We start from the raw sequence: 17,584 nt of genomic DNA, 5'->3' as shown, positions 1-17,584 counted from the left end.
TTCTTTTTTCTGGTATTATTTTATAAGTATAAATAAAACAATTTTAACTATTTATTTTGTTCGTTTCGTTTCGTTCCATTTACATAGCGAATTATTTGCACCTTATGTGCAAATAAAAAAGAAAATGAAAATCTTTTTATGAAAATCTTAGTGTACTAACCTGGCATTATATTCTCCTAATACAAATTGAAGAAAATTGAAGTAATTTTGGCCAAAAAACACAAAAAAATGAGAAAAAATCCATCCATCAATTTTTAAACAAAATTTTCCATTTTCACGAATTTCCCGGAATTCTAAGCAAGAGGTTCAGGAGTGGCACAAAATTTTCGTCCTTTTTGCCCTAGGACTAACCGTTTTCGAGATATAGCGATTTTACATTTTCAAAAGGTAAATTTTTCAAGAGAAATTTCAACAAAAATTATGAAAATTTTTAACATTTGTATTAGGAGAATATAAGTTGAAAAGGGAAAAAGTAGTACCATTTTTAACCATAAATCGAGGTAAAATGTTAGTTTAGTTAGTTTATAATAAAAATTATTATATTTGTATTTAATGTAAATAATTATTAATAAAAAAATAAATAAATATATTTATTATTTTTAAATTTGTACCAGTTAACAAAAAACAATGAAGTATAAATATTAAAAATCATTTCTATTAACAAACTTAAGATTTATTTAATTTGATGCATTGAAAAAAACAATGTAAATTATCAAATGAAACTAGTAGTGCCATCTTTAGAAAACATATTGAACTAAAAATAATTACAAAAGCAGAGCCATCTATGGCAAATAGTTTGAACTATCTATTTACTGCTAGTTCAAAATATTCACCAAAGATGGCACCAACGTTGTTTACAGTTAGTTCAAAATATTACCCATAGATGTCACTATAGTCGGATCATGTTAGTTCAAACTATTTGCTATAGATGGCATTACTATCGCAGTTAATAAATAGTTCAAACTATTTGCCATAGATGGCTCTGCTTTTATAATTATTTTTAGTTCAATATGTTTCCTATAGATGGCACTACTAGTTTCATTTGATAATTTATATTGTTTTCATTGCATCAAATTAAATAAATCTTAAGTTTGTTAATATAATAATTTTTAAAATTCATACTTTACTCTGTTATGTTTTCTTTACTACAAATTATCAAATTGATTTTTCCAATCCTTTCTTATCATTTTAAAATAAATACTTGATTTATCAGCTAATGTCGGTAAAACCGTTTCAATTTATTATTTAGTCAAACTGACAGTTGTAGAGTTTGACATATTATTCATAAACATAACTAATTGATTAATGATTAATTAAATAATTATTTAAATAAAAGTTTAATATTTATTTTTTAAATAATATATTTTTAAAGTTTACTTTGTATTCGTTAAAATGGTTGAAGTAAGTAACGTCTTCCCGTCAATAAATGTAGTTAAATTAATTAATTTTGTATTAAATTTATTGAACAGGAATTAAAGAAGTACATGAACACGTTACTAAACAGGTACTTTTATTACTTGTTTTATTTAATAATAAATAATGAATTAATGATTTTTATTAAATTTAGAGTTCATGGATTGCATTGCATATTAATTTCGGATAGGGATGGTGTCCCAGTTGTTAAAGGTATAAATAAAGGTCGATCGATTGATTTGTATGATTGATTGATTGAATGTTGAATGTTTTTTAGTAACAAGTGATAAAGTTCCTGAACTAGCGCAACGTCCAACATTTCTCTCAACATTTGCGTTAGCTTCGGATCAAGGCAGTAAACTTGGTTTAGGTAAAAATAAAACATTGATTTGTATGTATTCCCAATATCAAGTGATTCAATTCAATAAATTACCGCTTGTGATCAATTTGATTGCAAGTAGTGAAGCTAACACAGGTCATTGTCTTGCTTTAGAAGAATATCTTGAACCGATTTTAAATGATTTAAAAACTGCTGTTATTGAACCTTAAAACTAAACTAAATTGTAATATAATTATGGATCTGGATCTGGATCTGGATCGTAGAACACACCATGATCTATGATCTATTTAAAACAAAAACACAAGTGAACTAAGAATATCAATCAAATACTTTTTAAAATAAAGTGCAGGTCTTGAAGTCACTTTGATTTACTTCTAAATAAGATAAATATTATTTAGATCGTTCGATGTTGTGTTCTAAGGATCCAGGATCCAGGATCCACATTCATCCTGTTATAATTATTAATAATTAATTGTTTTATATAATTTTATTAAAAAACATTTTACTTACATTTTATTATTTATTTGCTTCAAACCATTTCCTACAATTGTACAAATATTCGATACCTAAACTTCCTTTTCAACCTTCACCCTGCCGAAGATCAAAAATAGATAAAAACAAAGTTTGTAGCTGCTGTTGGTATAACTTGTTAAATTTCAGTTTAATCGATGTAGAACTTCTAAGTTAGTAAAAACGTTTTTGAATTGTCTAATTCAGACTAAATAATAAATCTGAATAAGACAATTGAAAAACGTTGAGAAATTCAGAGTTCCAAACACTTATTCGTTTTTCAAATATTTTTTCCAACAGGATCGTTAGACACCAAATTGACTTTTGATCAGACTGAACGAAGACTTTTACATTCCTTAAAGAAAAGTTATTAATGAAATTGAAAAGGAAAGAATGAAATGTAAAGATTTTAAAGATTAGGAATGGATAAAATTTAGGTTATTTGTTTTTGTTTTTATTATTAAAATTTATAAACATTAAATTAATATTTTTGTACAGTTTTACAGTATTTGATTATTTGGTCTTTTGACCTGGACCTGATGATGATGTATCGGTATCGGTAACATCACTTGACGTGGATGCTGTGGATGGTTTTGATTCATGATTCATCATCGTACTTGATACAAACATATTTGGTATACTATTACCAAAATAAATTTTACTATTTTGTGCTAGAGTCTCATATTTTCTTAATTCTAGATATTCTGGTGTTAATAACAATTGATTCGCTTCAGCATGTCGTTGTGCTTGATAGAATTCAGCATCTGTTCGACTGTTCTGTCGCGCCAGATGCATTTCATCTTCAATAAGTGCTATGCGTTGTAATGATTCTTTTTCCATTACTTTCTGTTCGTATTGAATTTTCGCTACTTGAGCGACTTTTTCAGCTTCGATTATTGCTTTTTTCCGTTCGGTTTCTGCGTCTTTTTCGACAACCTGTAATAAATAATTGTATGTTATCTTTAAATTGTAATCCTTTCAGTACTCTATAAGGAATAATAAATAGAAGGGAAATGAACGGGAACTTGAACTTTAAAAGAGGGATGAAATCGTTAATTTTTATATTTTGATAAATAAAAAAGAAAATGAAAATCTTTTTGCTGAAAATCTTAGTGTACTAACCTGGCATTATATTCTCCTAATACAAATTGAAGAAAATTGAAGTAATTTTGGCCAAACAACACAAAAAAATGAGAAAAAATCCATCAATTTTTAAACAAAATTTTCCATTTTCACGAATTTCCCGGAAATTTTTCATCGATGTTATTTGGAAAAACTTTCTAAGCAAGAGGTTCAGGAGTGGCACAAAATTTTCGTCCTTTTTGCCCTAGGACCAACCGTTTTCGAGATATAGCGATTTTACATTTTCAAAAGGTAAATTTTTCAAGACAAATTTCACCAAAAATTATGAAAATTTTTAACATTTGTATTAGGAGAATATAAGTTGACAAGGGAAATAGTATTACCTGATAGGGAAATGGTAAGTTAGTGTTTTCACCCTAAAAACCTTTTTCTTTTTTCTGGTATTAATTAGTATAAATAAAACTTTTACCTTCTTTGTTCGTTTCGTTTGTTCCATTTACATAGCGAATTATTTGCACCTTATGTGCAAATAAAAAAGAAAGGATTGGAAAAATCAATTTGATAATTTGTAGTAAAGAAAACATAACATAGTAAAGTATGAATTTTAAAAATTATTTCAGTGAAAAAACTTATTACAAAAACAAAATACATTTAAATGCCATTTATGGTAAACTTGCTGAACTAATATTAATTTCGATGGTGGGTGCTGTCTATGGTCATGTTTACCATAATTTGTAATCTGCCCACTATCATTAAAAAAATTGACATTTTACAGAGGGTAATCCAACTGACATTTAATACAACTTATTAACCACAAATTTAAACATGAACAAATGAAAACTTTTAACTTTTAGGTCAATTTGAGTTTGTACCTCGATGTAATTATAAGTATTATATATTTATCAAAACTGAGGGAATCTAATTTGGTGTAGGTTGATTAAAAAAAAAAAAAAAAAAAAACAAAAATTGGAAAATCATGATTATTTATTATGTAAAAAAGTAGCTAAATTATACTATGAAAATAAATAAATAATTAATTAATATAATCAATAATTATAATATAACACTATTTGTTTATTTATATTTTCGACATGCCTATTTATTATGTAAACTTTTTATTAAATTAATGAATATAAATAAACTATATTTATAAATACACATTACACATACATATATTTAATACCGATACATTGAATTTATTTATTAATTTTTATTAAATTTATCTATGTAATTTAAAAAAATGCAAAAAGTAGCATCACATTTAAGAACATGAAACAAATTTGACATTTCTAACATAACAAAATAAAATGATACACTGCGCGCCATCTATCTACATAATAAGAAAACTATGCTTAAATTTTAAATTACCGACTGAAAAATAAATACAAATATGGTCTGAGCTAAAATGTGTAGCTATTTGAATAAAAAAAATTACTTTGTAAAAATGTCTAATTATAAAATATAAATAATTAATTAATATAATCAATAATTATAATAAAATATAATATAAATATTTTTTCACTTACCTTTTCGTCATATTTATCATGTAAACTTTTTTTTATTAAATAAATTAGGATACATTTCACACAAGCTTTATAAATATATATTTATATAAACAAATAAATATATTTAGAACCGATAAATTAAATTTATGTTTTAATTTTTATTAAAATTAAAACTAAAATTATCACTTTTCGTAAAATGTCAAAATAAAATGATACACTGCGTGCCATCTATGCACATAATAGAAAAGCTATGCTTATATTATAAATTACTGTAAAATAAAATACAACCACAATAATTGAATACTCATGTTAATAAATAATTGAATAGATTTAAATTAATTATCATATTTGTCTAATTAATATAAATCACTTACCTAAATGAAATTCATTCACGTTCGAAATTCTAATTCATAGGTTATATGTAGTATGACAGCTGATTATTTGTAATAGCAAAACATTGACAGACTATGCGTTATCAAACCTGCCATTTTGAAACACACATATGAAGTAGGCATAGCAAAACATCGCTAATTTAATTGTGATGTTTAATTTTCTAACAGATACAATTTGATTCATATATTATTATTATTATTAAATTTTTACATATTTTTATAATTAAACTTTTTCATTTTTTATATAAAAAAGAAAAAAAAAAAAACTTTAAATATCACAACTTTTAATGCTTTATATAAAATTTTTTAACATATCAAAATAAATGATACAAAAGGAAAAATACGATTATTTATTATATAAAACAATATAAATCGAGGTCCGCTGCATCTTCTGTGGTAGCCTTTACTATAGAGATAAAAAAATTTAAAAATTTAACTAAAAAAAAAAAAATTTTTAGTATCACCACTTTTAATGCTTTAGTTCAGGGCTTCTTAAACTATGGGTCGCGACCCTATTTGGGGTCGCGTAGCAAAATTCTGGGGTCGCGAGAGGTAAAAATATAATTAACAGAAAATGTTTTTTAACTTGTAAAATTATTGTTATAAAGATAAAATAACAATTATCGTAGATAAATATCATAAAATCTTCTAGTTCGGAAAGATTGTTTGTACCTGCATTTCTATTAAAAGTATTGTAATAACTTGAATAACATTTACTATTAATTATGAAATGTTATTGGAATTAATAAAAAATATAAATTTATTTTTGTCAATCTCTAAAAGCCGAAATAATCCCGAGAAATAATTGTCAACAAAATTTCTAGGTATTATTGCTGAAGAAACAGCTTTAACACATATTAAATCCCAATATCGTTCAGCGATAAAAAATGTTGAAGTTTTACGTCCAGCAGTTTCAAACATTCCACCAAGATTTGATTTGTTATGCAATAAAAAACCGGCACATCCATCTCATTAAATTTTTAACTTATACTTTAATTTAATACTTATCCCGCAACTACTTGAATATATTCGAGAGAATTAAGACGGTCAGAATTCACTTTTATTTTTGAAACTATAATATATACAATTTTATAATTTTTTGTGCAATTTTTAATTTTAGATTTTTGAATGTTTCAAAACGAATTCTAAACTTATATATTTTCATATGTATATGTATATTGTTACCTAATAAATAAATCATCAAAAAATATTAATTTATTTTTCTTTTATATTTGTATGGGGTCGTCAAGAAACTCGCAATCATAAATGGGGTCGTGAATTACAAAAGTTTAAGAAGCCCTGCTTTTGTTAATAACAACTAATTATTACGACGAGGAAAGGTGATAAAAAATCACAAAACAAAAATTATTTAGAATGTTTACATACTGTAACGTTCAAGATGTGTATTTCTATTTAAAATTGAAATTCGTGCTTTTACAAACTCAAATTGTAAATAATTAATTTGTAATCCATGAATGAATTAATTGTCCAATTTGAATTCTAGCTGCTTGTAATTGTGGTAAATCTAAAGAAGATGCTGGATACATGTTGGCACAATGTGCTGTACCTAAATAAAATAAAATAAAATAAATAAATAAATAAAATTAATATAAAATATAATTAATTAATTATAAATATTTATTTACCATTTATATAAATAGCTGGTGTTTTATTATTTCGTGTTTTAATTATACCCAATGCATGCCATGGATCAATACTACCATGTACAAAAACAATATTACTAATATCTGTTAAATCAATATTTAAAGCTCCATATTCAATATTAGTTTGTTGAATTTTATTTAAAATGAATTGTTTATTAAATTTACTACCAAAGATATCTAAACATTGTTGTATAAAGAATTCAATTGGAAATTCTTTACCAAATAATTGTGGTTGATTTGTTGATGTTTGATAGAAACCAAATTCAGTACATGTTTGATACATCCATTGACGTCCACCTTCACTAGCTTCTGATTCCCATGATGTATTACGTAATATATTAATCATTTTATTATATTTATAATCTAAACATTTCTGTTGATAAACATTTAATGTTAATGTATTTATATAAGCTAAACGATTTAATTCAACACCTAATGAATCATTTAACATAATATTACATAATGTTTGTATTGTTATGTTTGATGCAGCAGGATATTTAGAATTGATACGATTATCTTCATTATATTGTACAACATTTGCAAAGTTACCACTTAATGTTTCATATAAATTAGATATATCAAATGATGTGATTTTAGAATCACTTATTGAATCACATAAATTAAATTTTGAATCGATTGTACTTTGTCCATCTTTATGTTTTAATAAGATATCTAATTGTTTTGTACCAGCTATTATATTATTAACACATTCATTACCTAAAAAGTACAAAATAATAATAATAAATTAAAATTATAATTAATTATCTACTTAATTATAATTACATACCATTTACATGTGCTAAACGTAATGATTTCTCTACAACAGCAAAGTATTCATAAAAATCAAGTTTAGCTAATAATGGACCTGATGCTGACATTGAACCTGTAATTAAATGTGGATACTTGTAACGTAACCAAGCAGCTAATGAACCTGGATAGCTACCACCAAATGCTATCCATTTAGGTTCAATCAATTGATATTTTTGATTCATTGCAGTTATAAATCCAGCTAAATCTTTTAATGCTTGTTCACTTGATAAATATTGTAAGTTTTTAATGCTCATATCTCTTTAAAATAAAAATAAATCAATAAATATAAAAAATAAATTTAAATTAATTAATTATAATTAAAACTTACTTAGTTGGTCTACTTTGACCATAATAACGATGTTCTAATTGAAATAATAATGCACCTTCTTGTTTAGCATAATCAATCCATGCACCTTCTACCATCCAAGTTGCATTCACTTCACCTTCACCTCCAATTGATAGAAATACAACATTTGCACTTTTATTATAAAATTGTTCATTTGTATAATATCTCTATAAATATTAACAATAAACAACTTATTTATTTTAAATTTAATTACATATCATTTATCTATTTATTTACCTGATTCCATGTACGATTATCTGTTGGATTAAAATGATCTAAAATTTGCACAAACCATTGTGCTTGAGGTAAATTTTGGTCTTGAATAGTTTTTATTGTTCCAAGACTTCCACCAATTTGACGTCCTTTATGAAATATTCTCCATTCAATTGATATTTGTATTAAAAAACAACAAATTATTAAAAAATATATTATTATATTATTATTATTATTATTCATATTTATTATTACAGTTTATTAATATTTTTTTAAATTTTATATTAATATTTTATTCAGTTTCAACTAATTTTTATTTATCAAATGAAATAATCTTTATTTAAAATTAAAACCCAAATAAATATTAAAAATATTTGAACTAAACCTATGACATTTAACATTTAACATTTAACATTTAGCGGTAACGGTAAACCGATGGATCACGAATACTCACGATGTGATCATTATTTATTAGTTCACGAAACTTTGAATATGCACATGCAAGTACTTCTACTTACTAAAAATGGCAACAAAGTGAGATTTTCAACTCAGAGAGTGGTTTTATGAAACATTTTAGAAAAACAAAAAAAAATTCTAGAAAATAAATAAAGTTTTAAAGTTGGCGTCGATAAAACTCATTAAGTATAGTGTCATCCTGCGATAAATGCTTCAAGTGCAGAAGTATGTTCATATTAAGAATATACAACATGAAACTTGATTGGAGAAAGTAGCAGGAAAAAAAGCGCCTATCTGGACCAAAGAGCATAGGGTAGAGGAGAAGCAGCCCATATGAGCTAATGTAAAATCGTAGTATACGAGTTTCAGCGCCTCTACCGAGTCAGGCTTTCAAACTTAATAGTTAATAGTCACCCCCGCAAAGTAGTCAAACTTAATAGTCATACCCGCAAAGGCCTACAAACTTAATAGTTGATCGCCTCAGACTCCAGATGTCACTTATAATTATACTTCTGCTTCTTGTCTATCCTATAGTCTTTGATCTGGACGAGATCTAGTTCTCGGTCGTTGCGTACTTTGTACTGCACATCAGTTTATCTTTTGTTTTCATCAATTGCAAAGTGATTAAAAACAATTTCAATTATTTTCACTCTATATTTTATAATTGTAATTCAGTAAAATTACATTAATTTATATAATAATAATAATAAATAATTAATTAAAAAACTTTTATATATTTAGAAATAGTATTTGAGAAGATTTTGTCTATTTGATATTGTAATGATAAAAATAGTGAACGATCATAGTCACATATAAAGACTTCTACTGTACATTACACAAATAATAAGTAAAGTAAGCTGTCTACACTCTACAATCTATTGTAGGCAATCATCACATCACAATCACTGTGACTGTGACATCGTGGAGTGTTCAGTGAGGTGCATTTTACTTAGCTTAGCAGTAAATTTGTTTAGTGGTTTTAATTAAATATTATTAATAGATAGATAATGTCAAATAAATAATAATAATATATAAATAAATATATTTGAATTAGATGACCATCACTATGACACTTAAAAATAAGGTAAGCTAACAAATTAATAATATTTAATTATAATTCAATGACAAACAGCCACAGCCACCGCCATCCCACAACATAACCTAAAAATATGATTTAAAATTGCTGAATAATGTTTACTAAACAAAAATATTAAATAATTAATTATATTACAGACAATAGTTTTCACTTAATTATTTATTTATTTATTGCCTAATTAACCGTTCGCTGATGTCTGGCTGGATATTTAATTGATATGTTTGATTGATTTTATTTTATTTAATAAATGGGTGCTGAATTTTCTAGGATTCGACATATTGAATTATTAAAATTAAGGAAAAGACCAAATATAATAAAAAATAAATTAAAATCTACAAATAATAATAATAATAATAATAATAATAAAATAGTAATAGTTGTTAAATAAATAAATAAATATATTTATAATTAATTATAAATTTGTTATAGATGGAGGTTGACTTACCAAAAGGTGAAGGTTTTCGTCCATACTACATAACTAAAATAGAAGAATTGCAATTAATTGTTGCAGAAAAAAGTCAAAATTTACGTCGTTTACAAGCACAAAGAAATGAATTGAATGCAAAAGGTATCACAAAACATACAACTCTTGTACCAGTGTACAGTTAAATAAAAAAAAACATATTTTTATGTTCTAGTTCGAATGTTAAGAGAAGAATTACAATTATTACAAGAACAAGGTTCATATGTTGGTGAAGTTGTGAAACCAATGGATAAGAAGAAGGTATTGGTTAAAGTACATCCAGAAGGTAAATTTGTTGTGGACATTGATAAGAACATTGATATCAACGATGTGACGGCAAACAGTCGTGTTGCATTACGTAATGAATCATATACATTACATAAGATATTACCAAACAAAGTAGATCCATTGGTATCGTTGATGATGGTCGAGAAAGTACCAGATTCAACATACGAAATGGTTGGTGGTTTAGATAAACAAATCAAAGAGATCAAAGAAGTGATTGAACTGCCAGTCAAACATCCAGAACTATTTGATGCGTTAGGTATTGCACAACCAAAAGGAGTACTATTGTATGGACCACCAGGTACTGGTAAAACATTATTGGCCAGAGCTGTAGCCCATCATACAGAGTGTACCTTCATACGGGTGAGTGGTTCAGAACTAGTACAGAAGTTCATTGGGGAAGGTTCACGTATGGTTCGTGAACTGTTTGTGATGGCGCGTGAACATGCACCCAGCATCATATTTATGGATGAAATTGATTCGATTGGTTCGTCACGTATTGAATCTGGTTCTGGAGGCGATTCAGAAGTACAACGTACCATGTTGGAGTTGTTGAATCAATTGGATGGTTTTGAAGCAACTAAAAATATTAAAGTGATTATGGCAACGAATCGAATTGATATCTTGGATCCAGCGTTGCTCAGACCTGGTCGTATTGATCGTAAAATTGAGTTTCCACCACCAAATGAAGAAGCACGTCTGGACATTTTAAAGATTCATTCACGTAAAATGAATCTAACGCGTGGCATTAACTTACGTAAAATAGCTGAATTGATGCCTGGTGCTAGCGGTGCTGAAGTGAAAGGTGTATGCACTGAAGCTGGTATGTATGCGTTACGTGAACGTCGTGTCCATGTCACTCAAGAGGACTTTGAAATGGCCGTTGCTAAAGTTATGCAAAAGGATTCTGAGAAGAACATGTCTATTAAGAAGTTATGGAAGTAATTACACTACACTATCTACATTACATTACTGTATGATGGAAGTGAAGTGAAGTCAGTGTACATTAATTAATATTACTTCTTTCTTGTTCTTTAATAAATAAAAATAAATTCTCTAATAATTTTATATTTAAATAAAATCTAATAAAAAGTAATTAATTCGTTTTTTTCCTGCCCTAAAACAACAAAACTTTCACATCAAATCTAATCTATGATGTGTTTTTTTTTTTTTTTAATCCGAACTAAATTACACAGTTTTACAATTTCACCTTTATTTTACGTATATTTCACGTCGTCTGTCGGTCTGTCTGTTTATTTTCTCCAAAACTATACAATATTAAGAGTTAAAAAAAGCGAATCATGTAAAAGATTTTCGAAGACTAAAAAAAAAAAAGCGACCGAAAAACCATCATAATTGGGTTGGTTTTTTAAACTTTTCTAATTTACTAAAAATAATACAAGCACTAATATTCCAGACGGCCAAGGTACAAGTTATTTAAACAATTAACTTAGTTATGTACTGACTTTTCTAACTTGTTTTTATATTAATATTGATAAAATTTATGAACCTAGAATAAAGGTATCGATTCATCTTACTGAAAGGTGTCCGGATTTGTAACATCGGCCCCACCGCGTCTTTGCAGAAGGATAGTCAGGCTACACCACGAACATTAAAGGCATTACGATTCAAATTTAGGATAGTCTATGAATACTTTTTAACCGTCTTGACACTATTTTTTAACCAGCGAACACCTACAAATTATAAAATGAAAACGAAATGATTTTTTTAATAAATATACATCTCTGAATAAATAAAAAAAGTTTGATACTTCAATCAAGAAATGGGTGTACCTAATCCATTTTGATTATCGGAACTTTGTGTAGAGTATGGGACAGGCAAAGCTATGCATAACCACAATTAGATCATTAGACTGTGCTTGTCTAAAACTGACTAGATGCTATTTGAGAATGGTGATGAGAATTTTAGCAGGACGCTGTCGATTGAACTATCATCTTTATAATGGGAATTTTTGATGATCTCACTTGTAGAGCTTATCGTATGAAAGAGTAGATAACCTTCATCTTGTTATTTTCACCGTCAGGTGTAGAATGTTTAGTTTCATAGCTTTTGATTCATCAATCCTGACCGCAAATCAAACCCGACGGAGAAGTTGTGGGCTCTGATATTTACAGAATTCTATGGCTTCAGTTACCTAAAATAGAGCTACTTAGTTGAAGATGTCTGGTGACAAATTGTTATTAAGAGCCATTAAGTATTATTATTATTAAACAAACAAATGAACTAATTTGTATTGATCTACACAAAATGTATGATTGAACAACGTAACGTAACGTAACGTAACGTAACGTTAACGTATGTTGGTACATTATAATTAGAACACAACACAACATGACAGACTTGTTAATGAACTTGAATTGAATAAGTTAAATAAAAAATACAAAAAACAACTGTTTTAAGCATTAATAATGCATGATCAGGCTGATCATTATGCTGTGTGTAATAAAATCAATGTTGGTTTGTATTTGAAGTTGGATTGATGAATGTTTACTTCTACTACATCTTCATACTTGGTAAATAATGTGGTTGGTATTACTATTACAAGTAGGTTGTAGCTACACACACAAACATACCTTGTTACTTGTTAGTATCACACACACCAGAATAACATTTAATTAAAATAATAAATGTAATATTATATTAAAATTATTAAATATAATAAAAATCTTGTGCAGTGCAATGCATGCATGCATCATACAAGCCTTAGCATGTTCAACAGATTAGACCAGATTACATTCTTTTTTAAAACATATCTATCTATCAGCTATCTGATTTAAAACAATAGGTACATATGATAATTATAATTTATTTATTTATAAACATAAACAAAATAAAATTAAATAAAGTGTTTTAATATTATTTAATAATTATAATACAATATATGTATAATGTATATGTTTGTTTTTATTAATATTACATTTATATTAATTAAATAAAATAAAATAAATATAATATTTATTAATAATACAAATGTAATATTATATTACATTACATTTAATGTTTGAATTGAATACATACAATGTGTGCTGTGCTGTGCTGTGGTGTCTTATAAATATAAATATAAATATAAGTATTATACTTTTATATTTATATTTAGTTTATTAATTAATAAAATATCTATAATAATTGTAACATAATATTATTATGTAATAGTTATAATTATTTTTATTGTTATTACTAGCTATTTTATAATTATTATTCAACAAAACATACCTAACATACCCATACATATAGTATTACTGTATTGTATTGTATTGTTTGTAAATCATATCATTAGCCATTTATATTATATAAAATAACAAAAGTGATTGTATATGTGTATACATTAAACATCAATGAAATCAATCACTCATCATTTAAAGTTCAAGTACACATATAATACATACATACAGTATACTTTCGTTCTTTGTTTTATACATAATAACATGTATAAAGACTTTGTTAACTTCATATATTAATTTATATATAGTTAGCAAGATAGATTACAATCGGTATAGTATATAGTATATAGTATATAGTATATAGTATATAGTTAGTTAGTTGTTATATATGTTTGGATTCATAACTACATAATAATATTATTAAGATCTTATAATTATACCCTTAAATGCGCAGTGTAGTTTAAAAACAACGAAATGAAACGCATAGATAAATGACCAGTTTTTTTTTTTTTTTTTTTTAATAAATAGAACTAACATGTTTCTGAACGAATAAAGAATAATTTTTTAAGTTGGTAAAATTGAATTTGACATTTGCTTTGACATAACATCTGATCTTATGTAAAAGCGCGGCAATCCGTAACTTTTTGTCGATAACAAAAATTGGCTGCAGTTTTTGAATCACAATTTTCGCAAGTAAGTCATTCGATTATATGTATAATTGTTTGTTATATCATTAATTTTATATTTAATTTACAATTTATTAAAAAAAATCATAAAGCATGGTGATAAGACCTAATTTATGCTTGTTGTGTAAAAACAACAGTGCGCATTGGTGGTATGTATTTTATGCATGTATGGTAAATGTGTTATTTGGGTTTTTCAGCATGCCACGCTCGTTAGGCTTGTTAGATAGTGAAATAAGAGAATATTTAGAGAAACTTGATGACTCGGAAGACGGATTGGATGGTTCGGACTCTGAACCGGAGGATGAAGGTAATTATTACCGAAACGTTCACGAGCTTATGAATGATCTTGAAAATGAAGATGAATTGAATAACATTGAATTAGATGAGATGAATGAAGATCCTCCATTAGTTACTGAGGATACGGAAAATGCGCAAGAACAGGAGGACCCTCCCCTTGAAGAAAGCAATGATGAAGAAGTGAGCATACCAGGAGCACCTCAAAGAAACAGGCCCCTACTATGGAAAAAAAGAAATCTCGTTACTAATGAAGATGACCTTGTGTTTAGAGGTAATACTCAAATACCAGAAGCTTTATTGAATTGTAATACACCATTTGAATTCTTTTCATATTTTTTTACTCCAAATTTGAAAAAAGAAATTGTTTACGAAAGTAACCTTTATGCCACACAAAAGCAAATATCTAACCCAGAGACTATAAACGAAAATATACTAAATAAATTTCTAGGCATACTAGTTTTTACATCCGTCATAAAATTTCCAAATACAAGGTTATATTGGAGTGATAAATTTGGATATGATCTTATCAAAAACACCATGTCACAAAAGAAGTTTGAAAAAGTAAGATCGATTATTCACTTTGCTGATAACACTAAATGTCTCCCAAAGGAACATCCTGATTATGATAGACTCTATAGGATCAGACCACTTATCGAAACACTAAATCATGTGTTTGGCACCGTCCCTATGGATCAAAGGCTATCCATAGACGAGCAGATGTGCGCTACAAAAATGAGCCACTATATAAAACAGTACTTGCCTAACAAACCACACAAGTGGGGCTTCAAATTGTACCTTATCTGCAGTCTGCAAGGATATGCTCACAAATTTGAGCTATATGCAGGAGGAGGCAATAAAAATACTGCATCTTTACCAGGAGAACCAGATTTAGGAGAATCTGGGAACACTGTCATAAGGTTGGCTCGAATGGTACCTCGTCATGTAAACCACATAATATATTTCGACAACTTTTATACTTCTTTGCCGCTTCTCACCTATTTGGCCAAGGAAGGAATATATTCTTTAGGGACAGTTCGGGTAAACCGCGTACGAAATTCTAAATTACCAGATAAAAGAACAATAATGAAAAAAAATGTTGCAAGGGGTTTTTACGAAGAGAACGTAGCGAATGTAGATGGTACTGAAGTGAGCGCAGTTGTTTGGAAAGATAACAAGCCTGTCAATCTTCTTTCAACTTACGTAGGTGCCGAACCAGCCACCACTGTATCAAGATTCGACAAAAGGAGGAAAGAAAGAGTTGAGATCCCATGCCCCAAAATAATTCGTGAGTATAACACTCACATGGGAGGGGTGGACCTGTCAGATTCTTTTATAGGACGCTATCACATAACGATGAAGAGCAGGAAATGGACTATGCGTCTTTTTTACCACTTTTTGGACCTCTGTGTCATCAACTCATGGGTAATGTACAAGAAAGTGCACAATCAACTGGGTACCAGCAAATTGTTAAATTTAGCTCAATTTAGATTAGACGTTGCAGAGACATTGTGTCAGACTGGGTTGCCTATCAGTGGTTGCAAGCGTGGCCGTCCCAGTACCAGCAGTATACAGGCTCAACTTGAAATGAAGAGGAGTCGCACATCAGCTCAGTCAGTTCCGTCTAAAAATGTTAGGTTGGACCAAACATCACACTGGTCAGTTTGGTTAGAAAAACAGCAACGATGCAAATACCCCAAATGTACTGGATACACATTTAAAAAGTGTGAAAAATGTCAGGTATCTTTATGCGACACCAAACAGAAAAATTGTTACTATAAGTACCATACTGAATAAACATAATAAATATAGATTAAAAAAATCACTTCATTTTTACTTACTCATACATCATAATGACCCCTAAATGCGCAATGTGGTTTTTAAACAACCAACACATTTTATGAAAAAAATTACATAAAAACTAAGTCAATCTTTTTTTAAATATTTTTCCCTGTAAGTATAGAAGCTAAGTTACAAAATATATTTTTTTTTAACAAAATAGAAAATTCGCGCATCTAAGGGTTAATGTAGTTTTAGCAGATTTAGTTATTTTCTTCTTTACAAAATTAGTGTTATTTTCTTTTGATCGTACACCCCTAAATAGTTTCATATTTCACCCACTTAATGCTTAATTAATTTCTATAACAGTACTAAGTAGTTAGTTAATTAAGTAAATAACTATTACATAATAATTAATAATAATATAATAGTTGTTATTATTATACTTGTAGTTACTACTACTTGTAATTATAAAAACAATACAATACAAAATAACAATTAATAATAAAAATATATTATTATATTATATTCGACTAATATAATATAATATAAGTGATTATAAAGTTTGTTTAAATCTTATGATATTTATTTAAATGTAAACCATTAACAAGTAAACACATTGTATGTATGTATGTATGTATGTATGTATGTATTGGAATGTAAGAGAATTTAATAAGTTTTATTTGTTATTTGTTGTTGTTATTATTATTTATATTAATTAAATCAATTAAATTTTATAAGTTTATTTTACATTACACATACATACATTTAATTAATAAATAAATAATGATATTTATTTATAAAATCAATTCATTTAATATATATATATATATATATATATATATATATATATATTATTTATTAATAATTATTATTATAATATATGTATTATTATTTATATTAAATTTAATTATATAACATTTAAATTAAATATATTTAATAAAATTTATAATAATAATAATAATAACAATAATATTTAATTCATATACATGTATGTTATATAAATATTGCTAATAAACTTGATAAATGCAATTAATTAAATGTTAACAATATTAAAAGTATACAAA

General features: G+C 26.9%; 5 protein-coding genes across 10 annotated transcripts in view; 3 read left to right on the top strand and 2 right to left on the bottom strand.

The window, feature by feature from the left end:
* Positions 1 to 17,584, bottom strand: part of LOC123294861 (erlin-2-like) — a 79,598-nt gene that overhangs the window by 2,577 nt on the left and 59,437 nt on the right. Inside the window, exons 1-2 of one of the 5 annotated variants that reach the window (XM_044876036.1) lie at positions 3,816 to 4,136; positions 2,762 to 3,199 (exon numbers count right to left, since the gene is read on the bottom strand). In XM_044876036.1, the coding sequence (XP_044731971.1) occupies positions 2,777 to 3,199; positions 3,816 to 3,842 (450 nt within the window). In that variant the 5' untranslated portion in view covers positions 3,843 to 4,136 and the 3' untranslated portion in view covers positions 2,762 to 2,776. Of the gene's footprint in view, positions 1 to 2,761; positions 3,200 to 3,385; positions 3,442 to 3,815; positions 4,157 to 17,584 lie in introns of those variants that run through there. The other 4 variants (XM_044876038.1, XM_044876037.1, XM_044876040.1 and 1 more) reach the window with 4 other exon arrangements.
* Positions 1,252 to 2,241, top strand: LOC123294862 (ragulator complex protein LAMTOR3-A-like). The gene is made up of 4 exons (XM_044876041.1): positions 1,252 to 1,401; positions 1,470 to 1,504; positions 1,568 to 1,626; positions 1,691 to 2,241. The coding sequence occupies exons 1-4, from the start codon at positions 1,393 to 1,395 to the stop codon at positions 1,960 to 1,962; spliced, it is 375 nt and encodes a 124-aa protein (XP_044731976.1). The 5' UTR covers positions 1,252 to 1,392; the 3' UTR covers positions 1,963 to 2,241.
* Positions 5,576 to 8,416, bottom strand: LOC123294857 (putative serine protease K12H4.7). Of its 2 annotated transcripts, XR_006535121.1 has the most exons (6): positions 8,301 to 8,416; positions 8,046 to 8,230; positions 7,695 to 7,975; positions 6,890 to 7,624; positions 6,630 to 6,810; positions 5,576 to 5,679 (listed from the first exon to the last, which is right to left on the bottom strand). XR_006535121.1 is itself a non-coding variant. In XM_044876031.1 (5 exons), exons 2-5 carry the CDS (start codon positions 8,138 to 8,140, stop codon positions 6,701 to 6,703), a joined length of 1,221 nt encoding a protein of 406 aa, XP_044731966.1. In that variant the 5' UTR covers positions 8,141 to 8,230; positions 8,301 to 8,416; the 3' UTR covers positions 6,488 to 6,700. The 2 variants fall into 2 exon arrangements, 1 of the variants encoding a protein (XP_044731966.1); XM_044876031.1 differs by lacking the exon at positions 5,576 to 5,679 and having other exon boundaries at positions 6,488 to 6,810.
* Positions 9,623 to 11,612, top strand: LOC123294856 (26S proteasome regulatory subunit 8). The gene is made up of 3 exons (XM_044876030.1): positions 9,623 to 9,816; positions 10,258 to 10,396; positions 10,467 to 11,612. The coding sequence occupies exons 1-3, from the start codon at positions 9,787 to 9,789 to the stop codon at positions 11,519 to 11,521; spliced, it is 1,224 nt and encodes a 407-aa protein (XP_044731965.1). The 5' UTR covers positions 9,623 to 9,786; the 3' UTR covers positions 11,522 to 11,612.
* LOC123294853 (piggyBac transposable element-derived protein 3-like) lies at positions 14,520 to 16,642 on the top strand. The gene is made up of 2 exons (XM_044876028.1): positions 14,520 to 14,751; positions 14,827 to 16,642. Exons 1-2 carry the CDS (start codon positions 14,538 to 14,540, stop codon positions 16,533 to 16,535), a joined length of 1,923 nt encoding a protein of 640 aa, XP_044731963.1. The 5' UTR covers positions 14,520 to 14,537; the 3' UTR covers positions 16,536 to 16,642.

The sequence above is a fragment of the Chrysoperla carnea genome, chromosome 3 (assembly GCF_905475395.1).
Source record: "Chrysoperla carnea chromosome 3, inChrCarn1.1, whole genome shotgun sequence".
NCBI lineage: Eukaryota > Metazoa > Arthropoda > Insecta > Neuroptera > Chrysopidae > Chrysoperla > Chrysoperla carnea.
Note: the sequence above shows the minus strand (reverse complement) of the source record. Positions and strands in the feature narration are given on the sequence as shown.

Bases quoted from the DNA above. Each gene is read 5' to 3' on its own strand.
- LOC123294862 (XM_044876041.1), top strand. The intron at 1,505-1,567 runs GTACTTTTATTA...TATTAAATTTAG, and splicing joins ATGAACACGTTACTAAACAG to AGTTCATGGATTGCATTGCA. The intron at 1,627-1,690 runs GTATAAATAAAG...AATGTTTTTTAG, and splicing joins TGGTGTCCCAGTTGTTAAAG to TAACAAGTGATAAAGTTCCT.
- LOC123294857 (XM_044876031.1), bottom strand. From the start codon at position 8,140: ATGGTAGAAGGTGCATGGATTGATTATGCTAAACAAGAAGGTGCATTA. The intron at 7,976-8,045 runs GTAAGTTTTAAT...TTTATTTTAAAG, and splicing joins GGTCAAAGTAGACCAACTAA to AGATATGAGCATTAAAAACT. The intron at 6,811-6,889 runs GTAAATAAATAT...TATTTTATTTAG, and splicing joins ACCAGCTATTTATATAAATG to GTACAGCACATTGTGCCAAC.
- LOC123294856 (XM_044876030.1), top strand. From the start codon at position 9,787: ATGACCATCACTATGACACTTAAAAATAAG. The intron at 9,817-10,257 runs GTAAGCTAACAA...AATTTGTTATAG, and splicing joins CTATGACACTTAAAAATAAG to ATGGAGGTTGACTTACCAAA. The intron at 10,397-10,466 runs GTATCACAAAAC...TTTATGTTCTAG, and splicing joins AAATGAATTGAATGCAAAAG to TTCGAATGTTAAGAGAAGAA.
- LOC123294853 (XM_044876028.1), top strand. From the start codon at position 14,538: ATGGTGATAAGACCTAATTTATGCTTGTTGTGTAAAAACAACAGTGCG. The intron at 14,752-14,826 runs GTAATTATTACC...ACATTGAATTAG, and splicing joins CTCTGAACCGGAGGATGAAG to ATGAGATGAATGAAGATCCT.